General features: G+C 42.2%; 1 protein-coding gene across 4 annotated transcripts in view; it reads right to left on the bottom strand.

The window, feature by feature from the left end:
• The window catches only part of LOC145542616 (aldehyde oxidase 1), a 77,330-nt gene that overhangs the window by 17,934 nt on the left and 40,969 nt on the right, over positions 1-18,427 (bottom strand). For all 4 annotated transcript variants that reach the window (XM_081581796.1, XM_081581798.1, XM_081581797.1 and 1 more), the window contains 7 exons: positions 17,935-18,031; positions 14,476-14,600; positions 10,353-10,486; positions 8,772-8,859; positions 5,184-5,270; positions 4,160-4,351; positions 2,199-2,426 (listed from right to left, as the gene is read on the bottom strand). In XM_081581796.1, coding sequence (XP_081437922.1) covers positions 2,199-2,426; positions 4,160-4,351; positions 5,184-5,270; positions 8,772-8,859; positions 10,353-10,486; positions 14,476-14,600; positions 17,935-18,031 — 951 coding nt within the window. The remainder of the gene's footprint in view (positions 1-2,198; positions 2,427-4,159; positions 4,352-5,183; positions 5,271-8,771; positions 8,860-10,352; positions 10,487-14,475; positions 14,601-17,934; positions 18,032-18,427) is intronic.

Below are 18,427 nucleotides of genomic sequence, written 5' to 3'. Positions count from 1 at the left end.
GGGCAGAGGAGCCTGGCAGGCTACAGTCCATGGGGTTGCAAAGAGTCAGACACGACTGAGCGAACTAACGGTTCCAGTTTCTATGCCAGGTGCTGTATATAGGCACTGGGAATACAGAGGTTCATTAGATACTGTGTGCGCTTCAGTGCCCCCATCTAGGAAATAAATGAATGTAGGTGAGGGGTGTTGGATACCCTCAGCTGTCGGAGCACAGTCCTGAAGTCAAGTCCTGGTTCTACCACTCGCTAGTTGGATGTCCTTGGGCAAGATGTGGGCTTCAGCTCTGCCTTGTATGAAACAGAACCACAGCAGCCAACAGAAAGGAGACAGCGGTTAAATCAAGTGGGAAATTGCAAATCACTCCACCAAGGGCCGCATATACAGAAGGGGCTCTAGTTCCCTCCTCTGTTTGGTTTTCTTCAGAACAGAGGCTTTCGGTGTATGGCTTCCAGGAAGCAGCCTGTCTGATCCCAAACTCCTCAATTCACCTCCGTGATTCAGCCCTGATTTAATGTTTTAAGCACATAAGCTGGTTTTCAGGGAAGGATGGGAGGCAATGGGGGAGGCCGGCGGAGCTTCTCAGAAGGCTTTGAGGATGCAACTGTACTGCTGGCAGTTGTCTGATTTTTTCCCAACTGAGCTGAATCCCACTTCAGTTCCCATCAGAAGGTGCTATGGGAATGTGGATGGGGGGCGTGGTGGGGGGAGCTTGATGTAGCTGACAAAGCACAGAATATGGGGCCTCTGAGACCTGAGGTCAAGCCCGGATTCCACCGTTCTCACCAGCTGTGGGACTCTGGGTAAGTTATTGAAGCTCTCGGAGCCTCAGCTTCTCATCATTAAAGTCAAACTACAAATCTTATAGGTTGCCCTTAAGGCTGAATGAAATAAAAATCTAAACACTTACAACATAGTAGGTGCACAGTAATTATTGTTATTTTTTTAATCTGTTTTTTTGAGAAATTTCTGATAAGGGAAAGGAGATAGACCTAACCTCCTATGGAAGCCAGATATTAAGTAATGGCAGCCAAAATCACTGCTGATGGTGACTGAAGTCATGAAATTAAAAGACACTTGCTCCTTGGAAGGAAAGCTATGACAAATGTAGACAGTGTATTAAAAAACAGAGACATCACTTTGCTGACAAGGGTCCATCTATCAAAGCTATGGTTTTTCCAGTAGTCACGTACAGATGAGAGTTGGAACATAGAAAGGCTGAGTGCCAAAGAATTGGTGCTTTCGAACTGTGGTAATGGAGAAGACTCTTGAGAGTCCCTTGGAAAACAAGGAGATCAAACCAGTCAATCCTAAAGGAAATCAACCTTGAATATTCATTGGAAGGACTGATGCTGAAGCTGAAGCTGAAGCTCCAATATTTTGGCCACCTGATGGGAAGAGTTGACTCATTGGAAAAGACCCTGATGCTGGGAAAGATTGAGGGCAAGAGGAGAAGGTGGCGACAGAGGATGAGATGGTTGGATGGCATCATCATCAATGGACATGAATTTGAACAAACTCCACGAGATAGGGAGTTTGCACAAACAGGGAAGCCTGGTGTGCTGCAGTCCATGGGGTCGCAAAGAGACAGACATGACTTAGCGAATGAGCACCACCAGAAAGGGGAGGGGCACTGAGTGCCCTGCAGTTTCATGTTTTTACTTCACTTCCTATTTCTACCTCACAGAATCAGAGTAGCTGAAGAGGAGTCTTAGGGGTCACTGGTGTCTGACTCTTTGTGACCCTATGGACTCTAGCCCACCAGGCTCCTCTGTCCATGGGATTCTGCAGGCAAGAATACTGGAGTGTGCTGCTGTGCCCTTCTCCAGGGATCTTCCTGACCCAGGGATCAAACTGGAGTCTCCTGCAGCTCCTCCATTGGCGGGTGGATTCTTTACCAGTAGTGCCACCTAGGAAGTGGATGGTCCCCATGCATATTTTATATTAAGTGCTCTGGAGTAAGCTGATTCAGCAGTTTAAAGCCAGGGCCTAGAGTAGATGCCAGGTCTCTCAATTTCCTAGCAAGAATGCTTGTCACCAACCTGGTGCAGTAGGCAAAGCAGCTCTCATCTCCTCTAGAGAAAAAACCTATTGGACTGAGCACCACTCTGGAGAAGTTTAACAACTGGAGAGTACAACCATATCCACTTTCATGGAAAGTTTCCTCAACACCTTTGGACTTCTCTGTTTGTAGAACTGACCTGACCAGCAGCAACTGTTCCAATGCCAACAGGATACTTCAGGGGGACAATTGCCAGCCCCTTCTTCTTCCAGTAATTCTCCGAGTTGAATTTTTCCACAGCTGCTTTCCTTAGGGTGTAGGAAGACGTGGCCATGCATTCTTTCCAACACTGGATCAGGTTCTTGGCATTAATCTCTTGTTTGTAGTGTGTTTGATCAATTTCCTTGTACAAGTTTATCGTTCGGACCTACAAAAGAGAAGGGAATAAAAAGGGTGAGGAGGCACTTTGCAGACATAGTCTCTTCCACCCATTGTCCTTCTAGTCAAATTCTGCTCATTCTAGAAAACCCAAACTGAGCTCAATATTCCCTTCTTCCTCTACTCAGACCTTCTATCTAATGTGTTAGCACTTAAATGCTTTTGAAGCTGCTCTTGTGTAAGTTCAAAGGAAGGACTCCTTTCTTTATGCTTCTTATATAACTCAATTCAGTGTAGATATGCTGTAGACTCTTTAATTCTAGGTGTGCTTGTGAGTATCTGTTGAAAGGCAATGCTGAGTTTAATTTACAGCCTACATGATCTACATGATTTATATCTTTCAGATGCTTTGGCAAGAGAAGACCACACAATTTCGAACATGAAAATATTAAAGTTCGTTTAACTAAAACTTATAATTAGGATGAAAATCCAATTAAAAAAATTCTACCTCAGGACGTCTGAAGCACTGAGTAGAATTCTTTCTGAATTCCCAGATCTGAACTGGCAACAAAGGCTGTTAGTCACCAGTTTTTGAGAACAAAAGGTCAAGTGGCTGACATTCCCAGATGATAACACTCTCAGCAGTTAGGGCCAGCCACTCTCCAAGCTGACAGGAGCCATTACAGACCTATCTTCTTCCCATCTCCCCCTCCCCAAATTCCCAGATCATTATAAAAGGAGGACTGGATGTTAGTGAGCTGTTGAGAGAAGGTGGTGTTTTCAAGGATGGCTCCTCTCCCCTCTATATTCCCTGGGGATGAAGGGAGGTCATTTGCTGATCCTCCTCCTAGGGCTACCAATGTGCCAGAATATCTGGGAAAGAGGCTGTGGTGAGATGGCCAGGAAGGGAGGGTCAAGGGCCCCCTACAAGTTCAAAACAGAAAGATGATGGCTCCTGCCTATGGACCCAGACTCTAGTGCTGGGCCGGGGGAGGGTGGAAGGAGATGGATGCATTGGGGACCTGAGCTTTCCATGCAGCAGCGGGCAAGGAGGCGGGGGCTTCAGGGATGAGGTGAGGTGCCAGCTGAGGATCAGTTGGAAATATAATGCTCACAGGGAACTGTCCATTTCTAAGAGAGCTGGCAGAAAGGGAGCCCAGAGATGATATACTCAAAGAGTGGCTTCATCTAACCAAGAAAAGGACAGAGCGCTTCCTGGGAGAAGCCAGTGGCAGAGATGCTGTCTGTTTGCCCTGGGTCTCCTCCTCCTCCCTGCCCAGCACCTGAGCAGAAGGCACAGGGGAGGTGAAGGGGGCAGAGAGCGCACCATCTTTCCACCCAACGCCACGCCAGGATCCTGGGAAGGGAACTGAGCTTGTGCATGAATGAAGATTGGCCCAGGACTTACAGAACCAAAAGAAGACCATTTAAGTAATTGAAACGACTCAAATGACAGCTGGCTGTGATGTTAAGGAAGTGGAGGAAAGAAGGCTTTGACAGAACTTGTTGGTAGCAATTATACCCCCAACCAATGGAGACTTCTCACTACCAATGAATCCAGTGCTCACACCTCAGCACCCTCTCCCATGACTTCTGAGGAGGAACCTGAGTAAGACAAGCACCCCTGAACTCTAGAGTCCTGCTCTGTATTAACCAGTCAGCTGGGTTAATTCCAGCAAATCATGTAGCCCCTGTGGACCTCAAATTCCTCAACATCAAGACCTCCAATGGCCCTCCCACCTCTAAAATTCACTATCCTTTGTGAGACAAATTCATCATTACCTTCTCAGGGGGCAACCCACATTTGGCTGCCACTTCTGTGATACAGGCTTCGATGATCAGCCCTGCCTGGGGAAAGCCGAACCCTCGGAAAGCCGTGTTGGACGGAAGGTTGGTTCTGCATGCCCACCCCACGCAGCGCAGGTTGGGAAACTTGTAGGCATTTTCCACTTCCAGAACTCCTGTTTCTGTCACCTGGGGAAATCCAGAGTTGACATGATGAGACCCTCAACCTTCTGGGCCTGTTTTACCATCCTGAGACCTCAGACCAAAACCAAGCCAGAAATAAATGACCTTCTCTGTTTCATATCAAACACGCTAACCTTGACCCATGTCTCAAATTACATGCATTTTTGCTGTAAAATGATTTTTAAGGATTTGAATAATTTTTCTTTTAAAGTTATTATTTTTTAACTTTCATATTAGAGCTAATGCACTTTCCCCCTAGGTTTTAAAACTTTCCAAAGCCTTTCAAGCATTCATCGACTCAGTCTACAGAATGTAGCGAATAAGATATCTTAAAAAACAGGAAAAAAAATGTTGGTATTTGATTTAATGCATTGGTTCTCAACCAGGGGCAATTTCTCCATCTTCCTCCCTGGGACATTCACCAATGTTTGGAAATATTTCTGGTTGTTAAGTCTGGAGGGTAGCTGAGCCATGGACACGTACTGGATGGAGGTCAATGATATTGTTAGACATCTTATAATGCACAGGGAAGCCCCCACTACAACGAATTATCCAGTTTAAAATATCAATAGGGTCAAGGTTAAGGTCTAACACTTGCATTTGGCAAAAGAGCTCTAAAATTTGGGAAACACGGAGATAACACACAGATGTAGACTTAGCCAGTATCTCTGGGCTCACAGTGGGGGCAGCAGTAAGTAACATGGGGCTACTTGCTCCCGACAATGAGAATATTTATGCTTTTATAATTAAATATCATTTAGCCATTGAACATTTTTCTGAATTAAATCATTTTATGTAACACTTTCCAGAATGTGCATTTGCTCATTAAAACACTTACTAATAATGACTCATCCAGGGAGGCGCCTGCGTTGTTATAATGCTCCACATCCACAGCCAAAATTCTGCCATCGTTCATGAATCCAGCCTGGGGAAAGAGAATGGACCTTTGATCCTGGTGCTGGGTGCCAAGTCTCTCTAAAGTGTACTTTGTCACTGGTGAACCCTCTACATATCGATGAACATTTTTTACGACATTGGATTTGACAGTTTCTTGTATAAGACACGAAAAGTATATAGGCAACAAAAGAAAAAGAGATACATTGGACTATATCAAAATTTAAAACTTCTATGTATCAAAGGACACAGTCGACAGAGTGAAAAGGCAATCCAGAGAATGGAAGAAAATATTTGCAAGCCATGTATATGATAAGGGGTTAATATCTGGGATGTATAAAGAACTCTTACAACTCAATAAAAAGAAACCCCAAACAACCTGTTTAAAAAGTAGACAAAGGACTTAAATAGACATTTCTCCAAAGAATATATGCAAAATGTGTAATAAGCACATGGGAACATGTTCAGCATCACAAATAACTAGGGAAATGCAAATCAAAACCACATAAAAATGGTTAAGGTAGTGAAAAGTAAAAGTAATAATAATAAAAAGAAAGGGTAGAGAAAGACATAAAAGCAAAAGAAAAACCCCTTATTTAACCTGTCACTACCATTCAGTCTTCTCCAAATCAACTGCATATTTCTGGACCTCTTATTTTTGCCATTAGTTCTTAGAATTCTAGCTTCCATCCTCATATTTCCACCAAAACCTTCTCCCCTAAAGTCAGCGATCTTGTAATCTCCAAATCTGGTGTCCTGCACATAATGTATTAATACTCTGCACATTTTTCTCATATGGGGCCCAATTTCATCACAACTCTCAGCAGCATTTGGTGCTGCTAGAGGTCTTTTAAATAAATATCTTCCTTGCTTTTAAAATGTATTCAATGTTTCTGAACTAAGTAAAGTTCATTTTAATGATTTTTGTTGAATGCGACCAAATTCAAACCAAAGTCAAGGGGATGAACTATGAATTCAGCAGTTTAAGTTTGAGTTCTGGTTCTGCCCCGAAACCCACTCTATGATCTCAAGCAAGTTATATAACCTCTCTGACTATCTGTGACATGGCAGTAAATAAGGTAATGCAGAAAATCACAGGTAAGTGGCTGAAACCTAGCAAGTGTCCTAAATATAAATGACTACTAATATTATTAAATACTATTAATATCATCTCCTTTCCTCACACTACCCTCCATCAGAACATATTATTTTCTCATGGTCTTAATCACCACTATGCTGACAGTTTCTATAATTATAATCCAGTCTTTTCAATCGAGTCCCATATCGATGAAGGATATTCCCACAACAATATCCCGTTGTCACTTCTTTCTGAAATACACAAATAAACTCATCACTGTCCCTCTAGACTGTTTCCTCCTCCAACTTGGCTCTTTCTTCTAGAATCCTCTGAGTCAGGCTTGTGGTTGTTTTTCTCCATTATATTTTGCTAAGTCTGTCACCAAATTCTATTTTATTTTATACCATAATAGCTTTGGGACCCATTTTTTTCCACATCTTACTGTCACAGCTCAGACCCCAACTGTTTCATGTCTGAACACATCAGCTGCCTCCTGGTGGTCTGCCTGCCTTCATCCTCTTGCCTCCCTAAGCCATCCTGCTCAGTGCCATCATATTTTCCCCCCAAAGCACCCATGTTTGGTTATGACACTTGACTGGTCAAGGATCTACTCAGTCTCACTCTTTATGAGATCAAGTTTAAACCTGCATCCTGGGACTCTCAGCTCACTCTGAAACTGGCATCACCTAACCCAACTCATCTTACTTTCTACTGCTTTCCAGTAAGCACTCTGGGGTTCTGATTCCCCTTCTCACCTTACTCCTGTTCCTAACAATCATGCCATGTGTAACTCACCTCTGCATTGATGCTGCTTCTGTCCCATCACCTGCTATGACATCTTTCTGCCCATTCGTTCTTGAAGGTCATTTACATTTCACCTTCTCTAAGAAGTATCCTGTATACACTCCAGCCCATACTCATCTCTCCCCATAGTTTTAACATGAGATTATTATGCTTTCATAATGATTTCATATGTATAAGTCTTATTTTTCCCTCAACTACTAAAATGTTATCTCTTTTAGGACAAAGTTTTCCCCAATTAATTTCAATTGAACTAAACCAAATTCAAAATATAGCTTAGGGTGAATATAAGTTGAAAAAGATCCATTCACTACCTTCTAACAGGTACACTAGTTGTGGTAGAAATGATGCAATGCGTTTAACAAATCCTGCTGTCTTTCATCCTGGGCACATTGGAAGACTACATTTCCCATCCTCCCTTGCATGTAGGTGGCAAAGTTCTGGCCATTAATGTGTCGATTAAGGAAAGGACCAACTCTTCCAGCCCCGGTGCTTAAAACATCTCCCACATGACACTTCTGTTCCCCCTCTCTTCCCTTCCCTTGTCTGCCATCCTTTGCAGAAGAGCCAGTGGAAGACAAAGAGTATTTAGAGCAGTGCTATCTGACGGAACTTCCTGTGATGATGGCAGTGTTCTCTATCTACGTGACCAATATGGCGGCCACTAGCCATAGGTGGTTTCTGAGCACTTGAAATACAGTTAATGCAACTGTGGAACTGAATTTTAAATTTTATTTAATTTAGCAGATTTAAATCTGAGGGGATGATGGTGGTGTTGTTAGATAAAAAATAATTGAATCTGTGAATGAGCAGCAGAGTTCTCTCCTCTTCTCCCCCACTCTCACCCTCCAATGATGGCACTGGGCTGTTACTTGAGCAATAATTAACACAAAAAAGGTCTAAGTCCATAAGAGTTTTCAGTTAGCCCACTCTGACAAGTAAACTTATTTTTATAAAGCAAAAGAACACTTACTTTCTGCTATGGAAATTTTTCTAAGAATTAGGAATTTCTGGGACAGAGTTTAACCAAAATGAAAAGTGTGTTAGTTGCTCAGTTGTGTTCGACTCATTAAGAACCCATGGACTGTAGCCTGCCAGGCTCCTCTGTCCATGGAATTCTCCAGACAAGAATACTGGAGTGGGTAGCCATTCCCTTCTCCAAGGGATTTTCCCGACCCAGGGATCGAACCCAGGTCTCCTGCATTGCAGGCAGATTCTTTACCATCTCTGCCACCAGGGAAATACCCTTGACATACTGAAAAATGAAGAACCCGTTGGCAAACAATTGCAATTTCCATAACATTATTGTTATGGAAATTACTCTATTTTTACCTCCCACATATAAAAATGTGGAAATGGTGTGATTGTCAGATCTACTTTCATGGAAGTATGTACATACTCCTGCGTTTCCAGTTTTGCACTCTGTAGCACTCAAGTACCAGCTAGTAATTTTTTTACAAACTGACATCTTTGGGCAAAGCAGAAAAGCTTCACTGAACCAGCCAGTAGTGAGGCACAAGAAAGAGAAAGTTGAATCACAGTTTGTTGATTTGCTCCTTGGTAATCCCCATTAGAGAGTAGCCAGATGCTGCCCTCTGCCTTTCTGCAATGTTATATTTCAACATAAAGCTCCCCACCCCCACCTCAACTCACTTTATACTTTCCAAGGTAAGGGTGGCGGCCTCCAGTTATTAACATGTCTTCTCCTCGTTCTAGAATGCAGCGGACTGGACGACCATGCCTAACACAGAAGAAAAAGAATCAGGAGAAGTAAACTCTTTTACCAAACTGGAATTATCCAGTGTTTATGGAACTCCTAACAGGAGCCTGAGTGCAAGCCACACACATCACAGAACAACAGAGTGACCCCCTGAGCCCAGCTGTATGATTCTCAGGCAGACACTGTGGCCTCCCCTCCTCTGGGTCAGGGAACAGCACCTGGCAATCACTATTCATGGGAGAGGCTCTAGGGTATTGCTTTGGGGGTGGTTTCCCACTGGGAATGACAACCTCCGTGATGGGCAAACAGTCCCAGGGCCACATTAGAGATGGTTACAAATGGAGGCATGGCATCTGGTCCCATCATTTCATGGCAAATAGATGGGGAAACAATGGAAACAGTGACAGACTTTATTCTTTTGGGCTCCAAAATCCGCAGATGGTGACTGCAGCCATGAAATTAGAAGATGCTTGCTCCTTGGAAGAAAAACTATGACCAACCTAGACAGCATATTAAAAAGCAGAGACATTACTTTGCCAACTGGTCTGTCTAGACAAAGGTATGGTTTTTCCAGTAGTCATGTATGGATGTGAGAGTTGGACTGTAAAGAAATCTGAGCACCAAAGAATTGATGCTTTTGAACTGTGGTGTTGGAGAAGGCTCTTGAGAGTCCCTTGGACTGAAAGCAGATCCAACCAGTCCATCCTAAAGGAGATCAGTCCTGAATATTCATTGGAAGGACTGATGCTGAAGCTGAAACTCCAATACTTTGGTCACCTGATGTGAAGAACTGACTCATTTGAAAAGACCCTGATGCTGGGAAAGATTGAAGGCAAGAGGAGAAGGGGATGACAAAGGATGAGATGGTTGGATGGCAACACCGACGCAATGGACGTGAGTTTGAGTAGGCTCCGGGATTTGATGATGGACAGGGAAGCCTGGTGTGCTGCAGTCCATGGGGTCACAAAGAGTTGGACATGACTGAAGCGACTGAGCACACATGCAAGCATAAAAAAAGCAAAATACCCATTTAAATTAAGGGAATATATATACACACATTTTGAGATGTATTTTATATCTAATTATATGTGTTTATGAACCTTTTGAGACATATGTATATATCGATATATATAGATTCACAGATCAATACACATATCTATTGCAAAAGGTTGAATTGACCTGTATATGTATATATACATTTATATATATATATATATACAGGTGCTAAGAAGTAATCTCATCTTTTCAGGATCTGCTTCTGTCTACTCTCCAGGCACATTTTTTAACTGCGCTTTTTATTCTTTTCAGTAACTGATCCTCATTTTTGTTTTTAAACTATGTAGCTTGAGAATATAAAATGAAGAAGTCATAATAAGCCAGCAGTTTGTGCATTCGTATATTATATGCTATTCTTGACTCAGATTCTTCCTTAATGTTGAGATTCCACAATGTTGAGAATATTCAACATGACCTCATTTGAGTTTTAGTCTATTGAACAGATTCTCTCCACTTACTTGTTTGCAGCAAATGCAGCGATGGCTGCCAGGATGCCAACTTTTGTCACCTTCCCCCCAAAGCCCCCGCCAACACGCTTTACGTGACACATGACCTTGTTAGCTGCGACCTTCAAGACTGAAGCAGTTATGTCCTGTGAATGATAACAGTTCTCATTAATCTGACTCCTATGCAGCAAGGGAGTGGATCAGTCTTACATGTTTTGACTACTTAATGTATGTGATACACAAACTCTGTGGCTATACTAAATAATGGGATGATTTCCAAAAACCTAAGAAGGCATCCAGGCTGATCTCAGTAGTATTTGGCTGTAAGGACAGTGCCAAAACTATCATTTATGTTACATAGTCCTTTCAACTGAATTCCCAGGTGGCATAGCAGTAAAGAGACTGCCTGCCAAATGAAGGAATTGCAAGAGAGGCTGGTTCGATCCCTGGGCTGGGTAGATCTCCTGGAGTAGGAAATGGCAACCCACTCCAGTATTCTTGCCTGGAAAATCCCATGGACAGAGAAGCCTAGGGGACTAGAGTCCAAGGGGTCACGGGTCACAAAGAGTCGGACACAAGCGAGCATGCACTCAGCAAAGAAAAAAAAAGTCCTTTCAATATCAATGAGATATTTTTGTGATGATAAAATTAAAAAAAAATTTTTTTCCCTCATGAACTACACGTAAGGTATCCTTTTCAGACTGACTCCTAGAGATATGTTTCCTGCAGCAGTGAAATTTTGGGTCTTCCAAGCCTTTCTCAGACTGGATCTTTTCCCTGCACATCACTGTCTCTACTGGAGAATGAGCATGCCTCACTTCCCATTTGGATGAAGTTGGCTAGCACGTCTTCCCTGGATGTAGGTCTTGTTCTTCCTTGCCATGCTAATGTCTGAGGTCATTAAGTCTTTTTCATTTTACTTTTTTTTAAAATTGGAGGATAATTGCTTTGCAATATTGTGTTGGTTTCTACCGTACAATGCAAATTGGTCACATATATATATCAATTCAGTTCAGTCGCTCAGTCGTGTCCGACTCTCTGCGACCCCATGAACTGCAGCACGCCAGGCCTCTCTGTCCATCACCAACTCCCGGAGTCTACCCAAACCCATGTTCATCGAGTCGGTGATGCCATCCAACCATCTCATCCTCTGTCATCCCCTTCTCCTCCCGCTCCCAATCCTACCCAGCATTAGGGTCTTTTCCAATGAGTCAACCCTTCGCATGAGGTGGCCAAAGTATTGGAGCTTCAGCTTCAACATCAAACCTTCCAATGAACACCCAGGATTGATCTCTTTTAGGATGGATTGATTGGATCTCCTTGCAGTCCAAGGGACTCTCAAGAGTTTTCTCCAACACCACAGTTCAAAAGCATCAATTCTGCGGCGCTCAGCTTTCTTCACCGTCCAACTCTCACATCCATACATGACCACTGGAAAAACCATAGCCTTGACTAGACGGACTTTTGTTGGCAAAGTAATGTCTCTGCTTTTAAACATGCTATCTAGGTTGGCCATAACCTTCCTTCCAAGGAGTAAGCGTCTTTTAATTTCATGGCTGCAGTCACCATCAGCAGTGATTCTGGAGCCCAAGAAAGTAAAGTCTGACACTGTTTCCACTGTTTCTCCATCTATTTCCCATGGAGTGATGGGACCAGATGCCATGATCTTAGTTTTCTGAACGTTGAGCTTTAAGCCAACTTTTTCACTCTCCTCCTTCACCTTCATCAAGAGGCTCTTTAGTTCTTCTTCACCTTTTGCCATAAGGGTGGTGTCATCCGCATATCTGAGGTTATTGATATTTCTCCCGGCAATCTTGATTCCAGCTTGTGTTTCTTCCAGCCCAGCGTTTCTCATGATGTACTCTGCATATAAGTTAAATAAGCAGGGTGACAATATATAGCCTTGACGTAATCCTTTTCCTATTTGGAACCAGTCTGTTGTTCCATGTCCAGTTCTAACTGTTGCTTCCTGACCTGCATACAGGTTTCTCAAGAGACAGGTCAGATGGTCTGGTATTCCCATCTCTTTCAGAATTTTCCACAGTTTATTGTGATCCACACAGTCAAAGGCTTTGGCATAGTCAATAAAGCAGAAATAGATGTTTTTCTGGGACTCTCTTGCTTTTTCGATGATCCAGCGGATATTGGCAATTTGATCTCTGGTTCCTCTGCCTTTTCTAAAAGCAGCTTGAACATCTGGAAGCTCACAGTTCACGTATTGCTGAAGCCTGGCTTGGAGAATTTTGAGCATTACTTTGCTAGCATGTGAGATGAGTGCAATTGTGCGGTAGTTTGAGCATTCTTTGGCATTGCCTTTCTTTGGGATTGGAACAAAAACTGACCTTTTCCAGTCCTGTGGCCACTGCTGAGTTTTCCAAATTTGCTGGCATATCGAGTGCAGCACTTTCACAGCATCACCTTTGAGGATTTGAAATAGCTCAACTGGAATTCCATCACCTCCACTAGCTTTGTTCCCGTAGTGATGCTTTCTAAGGCCCACTTGACTTCACATTCCAGGATGTCTGGAGATATATATATATATATATATAACCAATATATGTATATATATATATATACATATATATGTATGTATATGTATATATATACATATATATATGTATGTATATATACATATATTGGTTATATATATATATACATATATACATATACATATATATATGTATATGTATATATGTATATATATATATATATATATAACCAATATATGTATATATATGTGTATATATATATATATCCCCTCCCTCTTGAGCCTCCTTCCCACCACCTCCCCATCCCAGCCCTCTCGGTAGTCACAGAGTGCCAGGCTGGTGTAGGTGGGGAGCCCAAGGGTGAGGTGATAAGCCCAAGGTAACTCAAGGAGTGAGAAACAGAACAGGACTAAAATGGAATTTGCCCAGCCCTTCTCAGAGGCCTCATTCTCCACATTCCCACTTGCTCTGGTAATGACACTGGCTCCTTGTGACCTACTGAATCAAGACCCCAGTGTCAATTCCCCTTACTTTCATCCTGATGCTTAAACTAGCCACCCTAGGCACATCTTCCATTCTAGCATGGCCAGTCTGTACTATTATTCCCTCTTTACACGCACACTGCCTGGCCTACAGGACACAGTCAAAAAGGGTTTGCCAAAGAGATGAATGAATGGATGAATGAATGAATGAGTGGCATTTGATCTTGGTGGGCAACTGCCTGGAAACGGCCTCTTTTCTCGCCATCTGTAGACAAACTTCATTCTCACTGTAAATCCAGACTTAAGACTTCATCTTCATGGAATTTCCCAGATGATTCTAAGTCTTCACGAACCTCCATTCTCTTAATTTCCCTCCTCTGTAAATTCTGACTTAGCTGATTTAGCACTTGGCTGTATTCTGCTCAATACACTTTCCTAATTGCTTCATGTGAATTAGGTGACTACAGGGTTTGGAGGGCAGACTTTTCTTTGTCAATTTTTTTTCTCAGTTTTATTAAGCAAGATTGAGGGCAGGAGGAGAAGGGGATGACAGAGGATGAGATGGTTGGATGGCATCACTGACTCAGTGGGCATGAGTTTGGGTAAACTCCGGGAGTTGGTGATGGACAGGGAGGCCTGGCGTGCTGTGGTTCATGGGGTCGCAGAAAGTCGGACACGACTGAGCGACTGAACTGAATTGACATACATCACTGTATAAGTTTAAGGCGTACAGCATGATGCCTTGATTTACATATATTGATCACCATGATAGGTTTAGATAATATCCATCATCTCATATAGATACAATTAAAAGAAAAAAATTTCTCATTGTGACAAGAGCTCTTAGGATCTATCTCTTAACAACTTTCACATACAGCAGTGTTGACTAGTGTCATCACCTCTTTTGTAGTCTTAACAGTGCCAAGAGTATAGCAAAAGAGACCTGCTGGTTGTAAAGTTACAGGTCCACAAAGAGAAGACCACTGCTTTCATAATACCTTACAAGTTGTAAAGGTGTATGGACATTAACACCCAAAAGGATATGGCTATTAGTACTCTAAACTCCTTAGTTTCTAAAATCACATTTTAACCTCTAATTGTTCTTGTTGTATCTTGTTGGCAGAAACCACTTAGCCACATCCCCTCCCTATGGCCCCACCTTACCTGTACGAATTTAGGAAACTGACTAGACACATAGACATCGACTTCTTGATCCTCTCCTTTGGGAACAACCAGCATGCTTTGGGTTTCCATATAAAAGTGTTCTTGACCTCCTATGTGTATTTCACCTGTTAGAGGAAAGCACACCAGAATCAACGACGCAGAATCAACGACGCTATCTGAGAGCACCTCCCTGAGTGTTATCTCACTATGGAGAAAGTCAAGCGCCAGTGCTTCTGCTTGGGCAGCAGGCTGTGTGGTGAAGGGCCACAAACAACAGTAGTTAGCTTTTATTGAGAACTAGGAGTTCTGCAGGGTAATTTGTATCTGCCAATACAGTAAGTCACAGAGTCCTAGGGATGAATGTGTGACTTTCCAGAGTAAAATACTATGGCAAGGAGAAGTCCAAGACAAGATGGAGTAGATGTACTTCTCTCTGTTCTTTCTTGTAAGTGCAGCTAACTATCCTGGACATTATACATAGTAAAAGAAGCAGAAGAAGGCTCTGGAAGCCACAAATCAGACTTGACTGAAGTGACTTAGCATGCATGCATATTATAAATACGGGAGAGTAAAGGGATAAAGGGAGGTAAAGTTTTTATAATTTACTCAAACTGATAAAGTGTCACTACCAAATATGCTATAAATTTAACATCTAGAACTACCACTAAAAAAAAAATTCACAAAGAGATACACTCAAACCACTATACATAAGTAAAAATAGAATTCTAAAAAGTGTATGAGTAACCCATTGGAAAACAGGGCAAAAAATAAAAACAGAAGTAAAAACAAAACAAAACAGAATACAACTTGTTGGTCATCATGTTAGGTGGAAAGCAGAACTTCTACAAATTAAAAATGTATCCAATAAGGGTGATTTGTAAATTATTTCAGAGGGATTCCCAAGAAAATCTTTTATATGAGAATCTGGACTTCCTATCTTATCCAAAATCTGAGTAAAGAGAGTACAGAAGAATAAGTACATTCTACTTCTTTAATAACATATGAAGATTACAATGTCAAGAACCCGGATCTCAATTTCAATTGAAGTTTTTATCAAAAGTGTACATCAAAAACCCATTTGTCAGTAAGATCAAATCCATGGTATACAATATTAGTGATTCCACCTATCCACACAGAATTAATGTGGTTAAGTTTAAAAAATACAGAGCTAACAAATATTAGACAGAGTTGTTTCTGCTTAAACCCATCAGGTGGGCAATATTTTAAGACCCTGTTACATTGTGCTGCCCACCCCACTGCCCTGGACCCACGGTGCCCTCTCCTCACTCTACAGTGTGGCTCACAACTCTCTAGGCCGAAAACCAATTTGTTCAACTAATCCCTGAGATAAAATTTATCCCAGGATGGGCTTAGGAGTGATTCCTTCAGGCGTATTTACATTTTAATGAGTTCCTTAAAGACGAAAAGCCTTTAAGATATGAAGGAGTCTCTCCAATAGGACGGGGTATGGGGAAGATCATTTTAGTTTCAGAGTTCTCCTGCAAATCCTGCTATGGAGACTGTTATCCACTCTCTCAGTGTAAAGCCCAAACCAGCTAATGGGGTTTCACAGAAATGAGTGAGAAGCAGCATAACGTAGAGGAGAGAACGCTAACTTCAGAGGTGAGAAACTTAGATAGATTTGATTCCTGGTCGACTTCATCTCTCTCCAGCCTAACTGGGCTCATTTGTAAACAAAATTCTTTAAAGTCCCTCTGGGATGTGGGTTTGATTCCTGGGTTGTGAAGCTCATCTGGAGAAGGAAATGGCAACCCACTTCAGCATTCTTGCCTGGGAAATCTCATGGACAGAGGAGCCTGGTGGGCTACAGTCCATGGAGTCACCAAGAGTCGGACATGACTGAGCCACTAAAAAACAAGGGCTATGACACAGCCATTATGTAAGGCTGAGATATATATCTTCGCAGTTGGTAGAAGTCAACAATAGTATCATTCCCTTCAAGAACACAGTTCAAGACTTGATGTGATGCTCAACATATTTAATCTTTTAAATAGTCTTTTTTCTTGGAGCATCTGTTTTCCTAAGGGGCAGATTAAGTACCATCATGATTAGCATCTCCAGTTATCTCTCACTGAAACTAGTAGTCATAAATTCTTCATCAAAAAGACAATTGGAGAGTAAGAATAAAATCCCTTTGAGTCAAGAGAATGAAAACTTAAAAGTAGTACAAATGTCCATTTTACAGCTTCCTGTTCAGTTTTATACTTATCAATAGGGTATTGTGCTACTGTTCAGTCGCTAAGTCATGTCCGAGTCTTTGTGACCCTATAGTCTGTAGCCTGCCAGGCTCCTCTGTCCATGGGATTTCCCAGGCAAGAACACTGGAGTGGGTTGTCATTTCCTTCTCTAGGGGATCTTCTTGAACTAGGGATCAAACCCACTTCTCTTGCATTAAGGTGGATTCTTTACCGCTGGGCTGTATAGGGTATGGGCAACTTAAAATTCAAGAAAGAGATTGAACAACTTACCTAACTAAATGAAATAATTAAATAATATGTCAAGGACAAACACAATAATTGAATTCTCACACAGAAACATATTATGGAACAAACAGCGCATGGACATATTATGGAGCAAGTGGAGGAACTGCTGTCAATATCAGTATTTCTAAGATACTCTCACCATGGACTCTCTGTGCAGAAATGTTCCTTCCTTCTCTCCCACAAAATAAACTCACCATTGAGTGTTTGCCAGATTTTACTAATCCTAAGAATCACCTAGAGCACTGTTAAAATTAGTGAAAAACACATTCCTAGGCTGCCCTGGATCTTCCAACTCCAGAATTCCAAGGGGCACAGGAATATACATACATACAGAGACAGACAGACAGGAGGACAAGCTAAGAGACAGAGGCAGAGAGATACACACACACACACACAGAACGATAAAGCAGGTGTAGTGAAATGTTTATTGTGGAATCTGAGTAAAGGATAATTAGGAGGTTCTCTAATGTTTCTGCAACTTTCCTGAAACTTCGAACTATTTCAAAACAAAAAGTTACAAAAATTTTGTTGGAAAGCTCAAGTCAACTATTTTCCAAGAGGGAAATTTAACTGCATATATATGTAACGAAAGGAAGTCTGCAAGGAAGTAGGGGAAGGAGACAAGGAGGGAGAGAGGAAAGGAAGGAGAAAGCAGAGATGGAGAGGGGTGAAGGAGAAATCAGAAAGGATGACAGAGAAAGAAACATGGGCTTTGGAAATCCTTACAAAAGCTACCAATCCACAATGTTTCATGGTGGCTGCTGTCTAACATGACTAGTAGCAGTAGTAGTGGCTGCTGTCTAACATGACCGTGGTCCTGCTCCTTAACCACTCTGAGCTTCAGTTTCCCGACCTTTGGGAAAACAGACACCATCTGTATAACTAACAGCTGGAGCCATGACAAGGGAGGTCCAGGACTGCTTCCTCTCTCATCATTTGTTAACGATAGTTTTACCTTCAAGAATTTGATCCACCATTTTAAATGCTTCATCCACATTTCCACACTCCAGTTTCCTCTCTTTCTCAAAGAAGGACTTGTGTTGTATAGCATCCTAGAAGGAGAACAGAAAAGTGAGCCCCCCCCCAGCCCCACAGCAGCAGCCACATATGGTGCTGCATCATCTGAGTCTGGGCAGTGCTTCTCTTGCTCTGGCATCACATGCACCTTCATCAGGACCCCATGAGCTGGGTTAAGAACCATGCTGCAGAGAGACTCTCCAAGGAGCAAATGCAAATGTCCTCACTGAGTCAAAAAAAAAAACCTGCTTAGAAAACACCTAGCACCAAGGTGGTGGAACTAATGTTTCCAGGCCAATTATTCTCTTCATTCCACAGCCCATGTTATGCAGCCAGGGTAACAAGGCGCAGGGACTTAAATCTTGGGCTCTGGACCCAGTTGGAGTTGTGTCCATCTTCTAATGTACTAGATATTTGACTGTGGGTCTATT

The sequence above is a fragment of the Giraffa tippelskirchi genome, chromosome 3 (genome assembly GCF_054371585.1).
Source record: "Giraffa tippelskirchi isolate mGirTip1 chromosome 3, T2T-mGirTip1v1.2.pri, whole genome shotgun sequence".
NCBI classification, from domain to species: domain Eukaryota; kingdom Metazoa; phylum Chordata; class Mammalia; order Artiodactyla; family Giraffidae; genus Giraffa; species Giraffa tippelskirchi.
The sequence above is the reverse complement of the archived record's forward strand: the minus strand, read 5'-3'. Positions and strand labels throughout refer to the sequence as shown.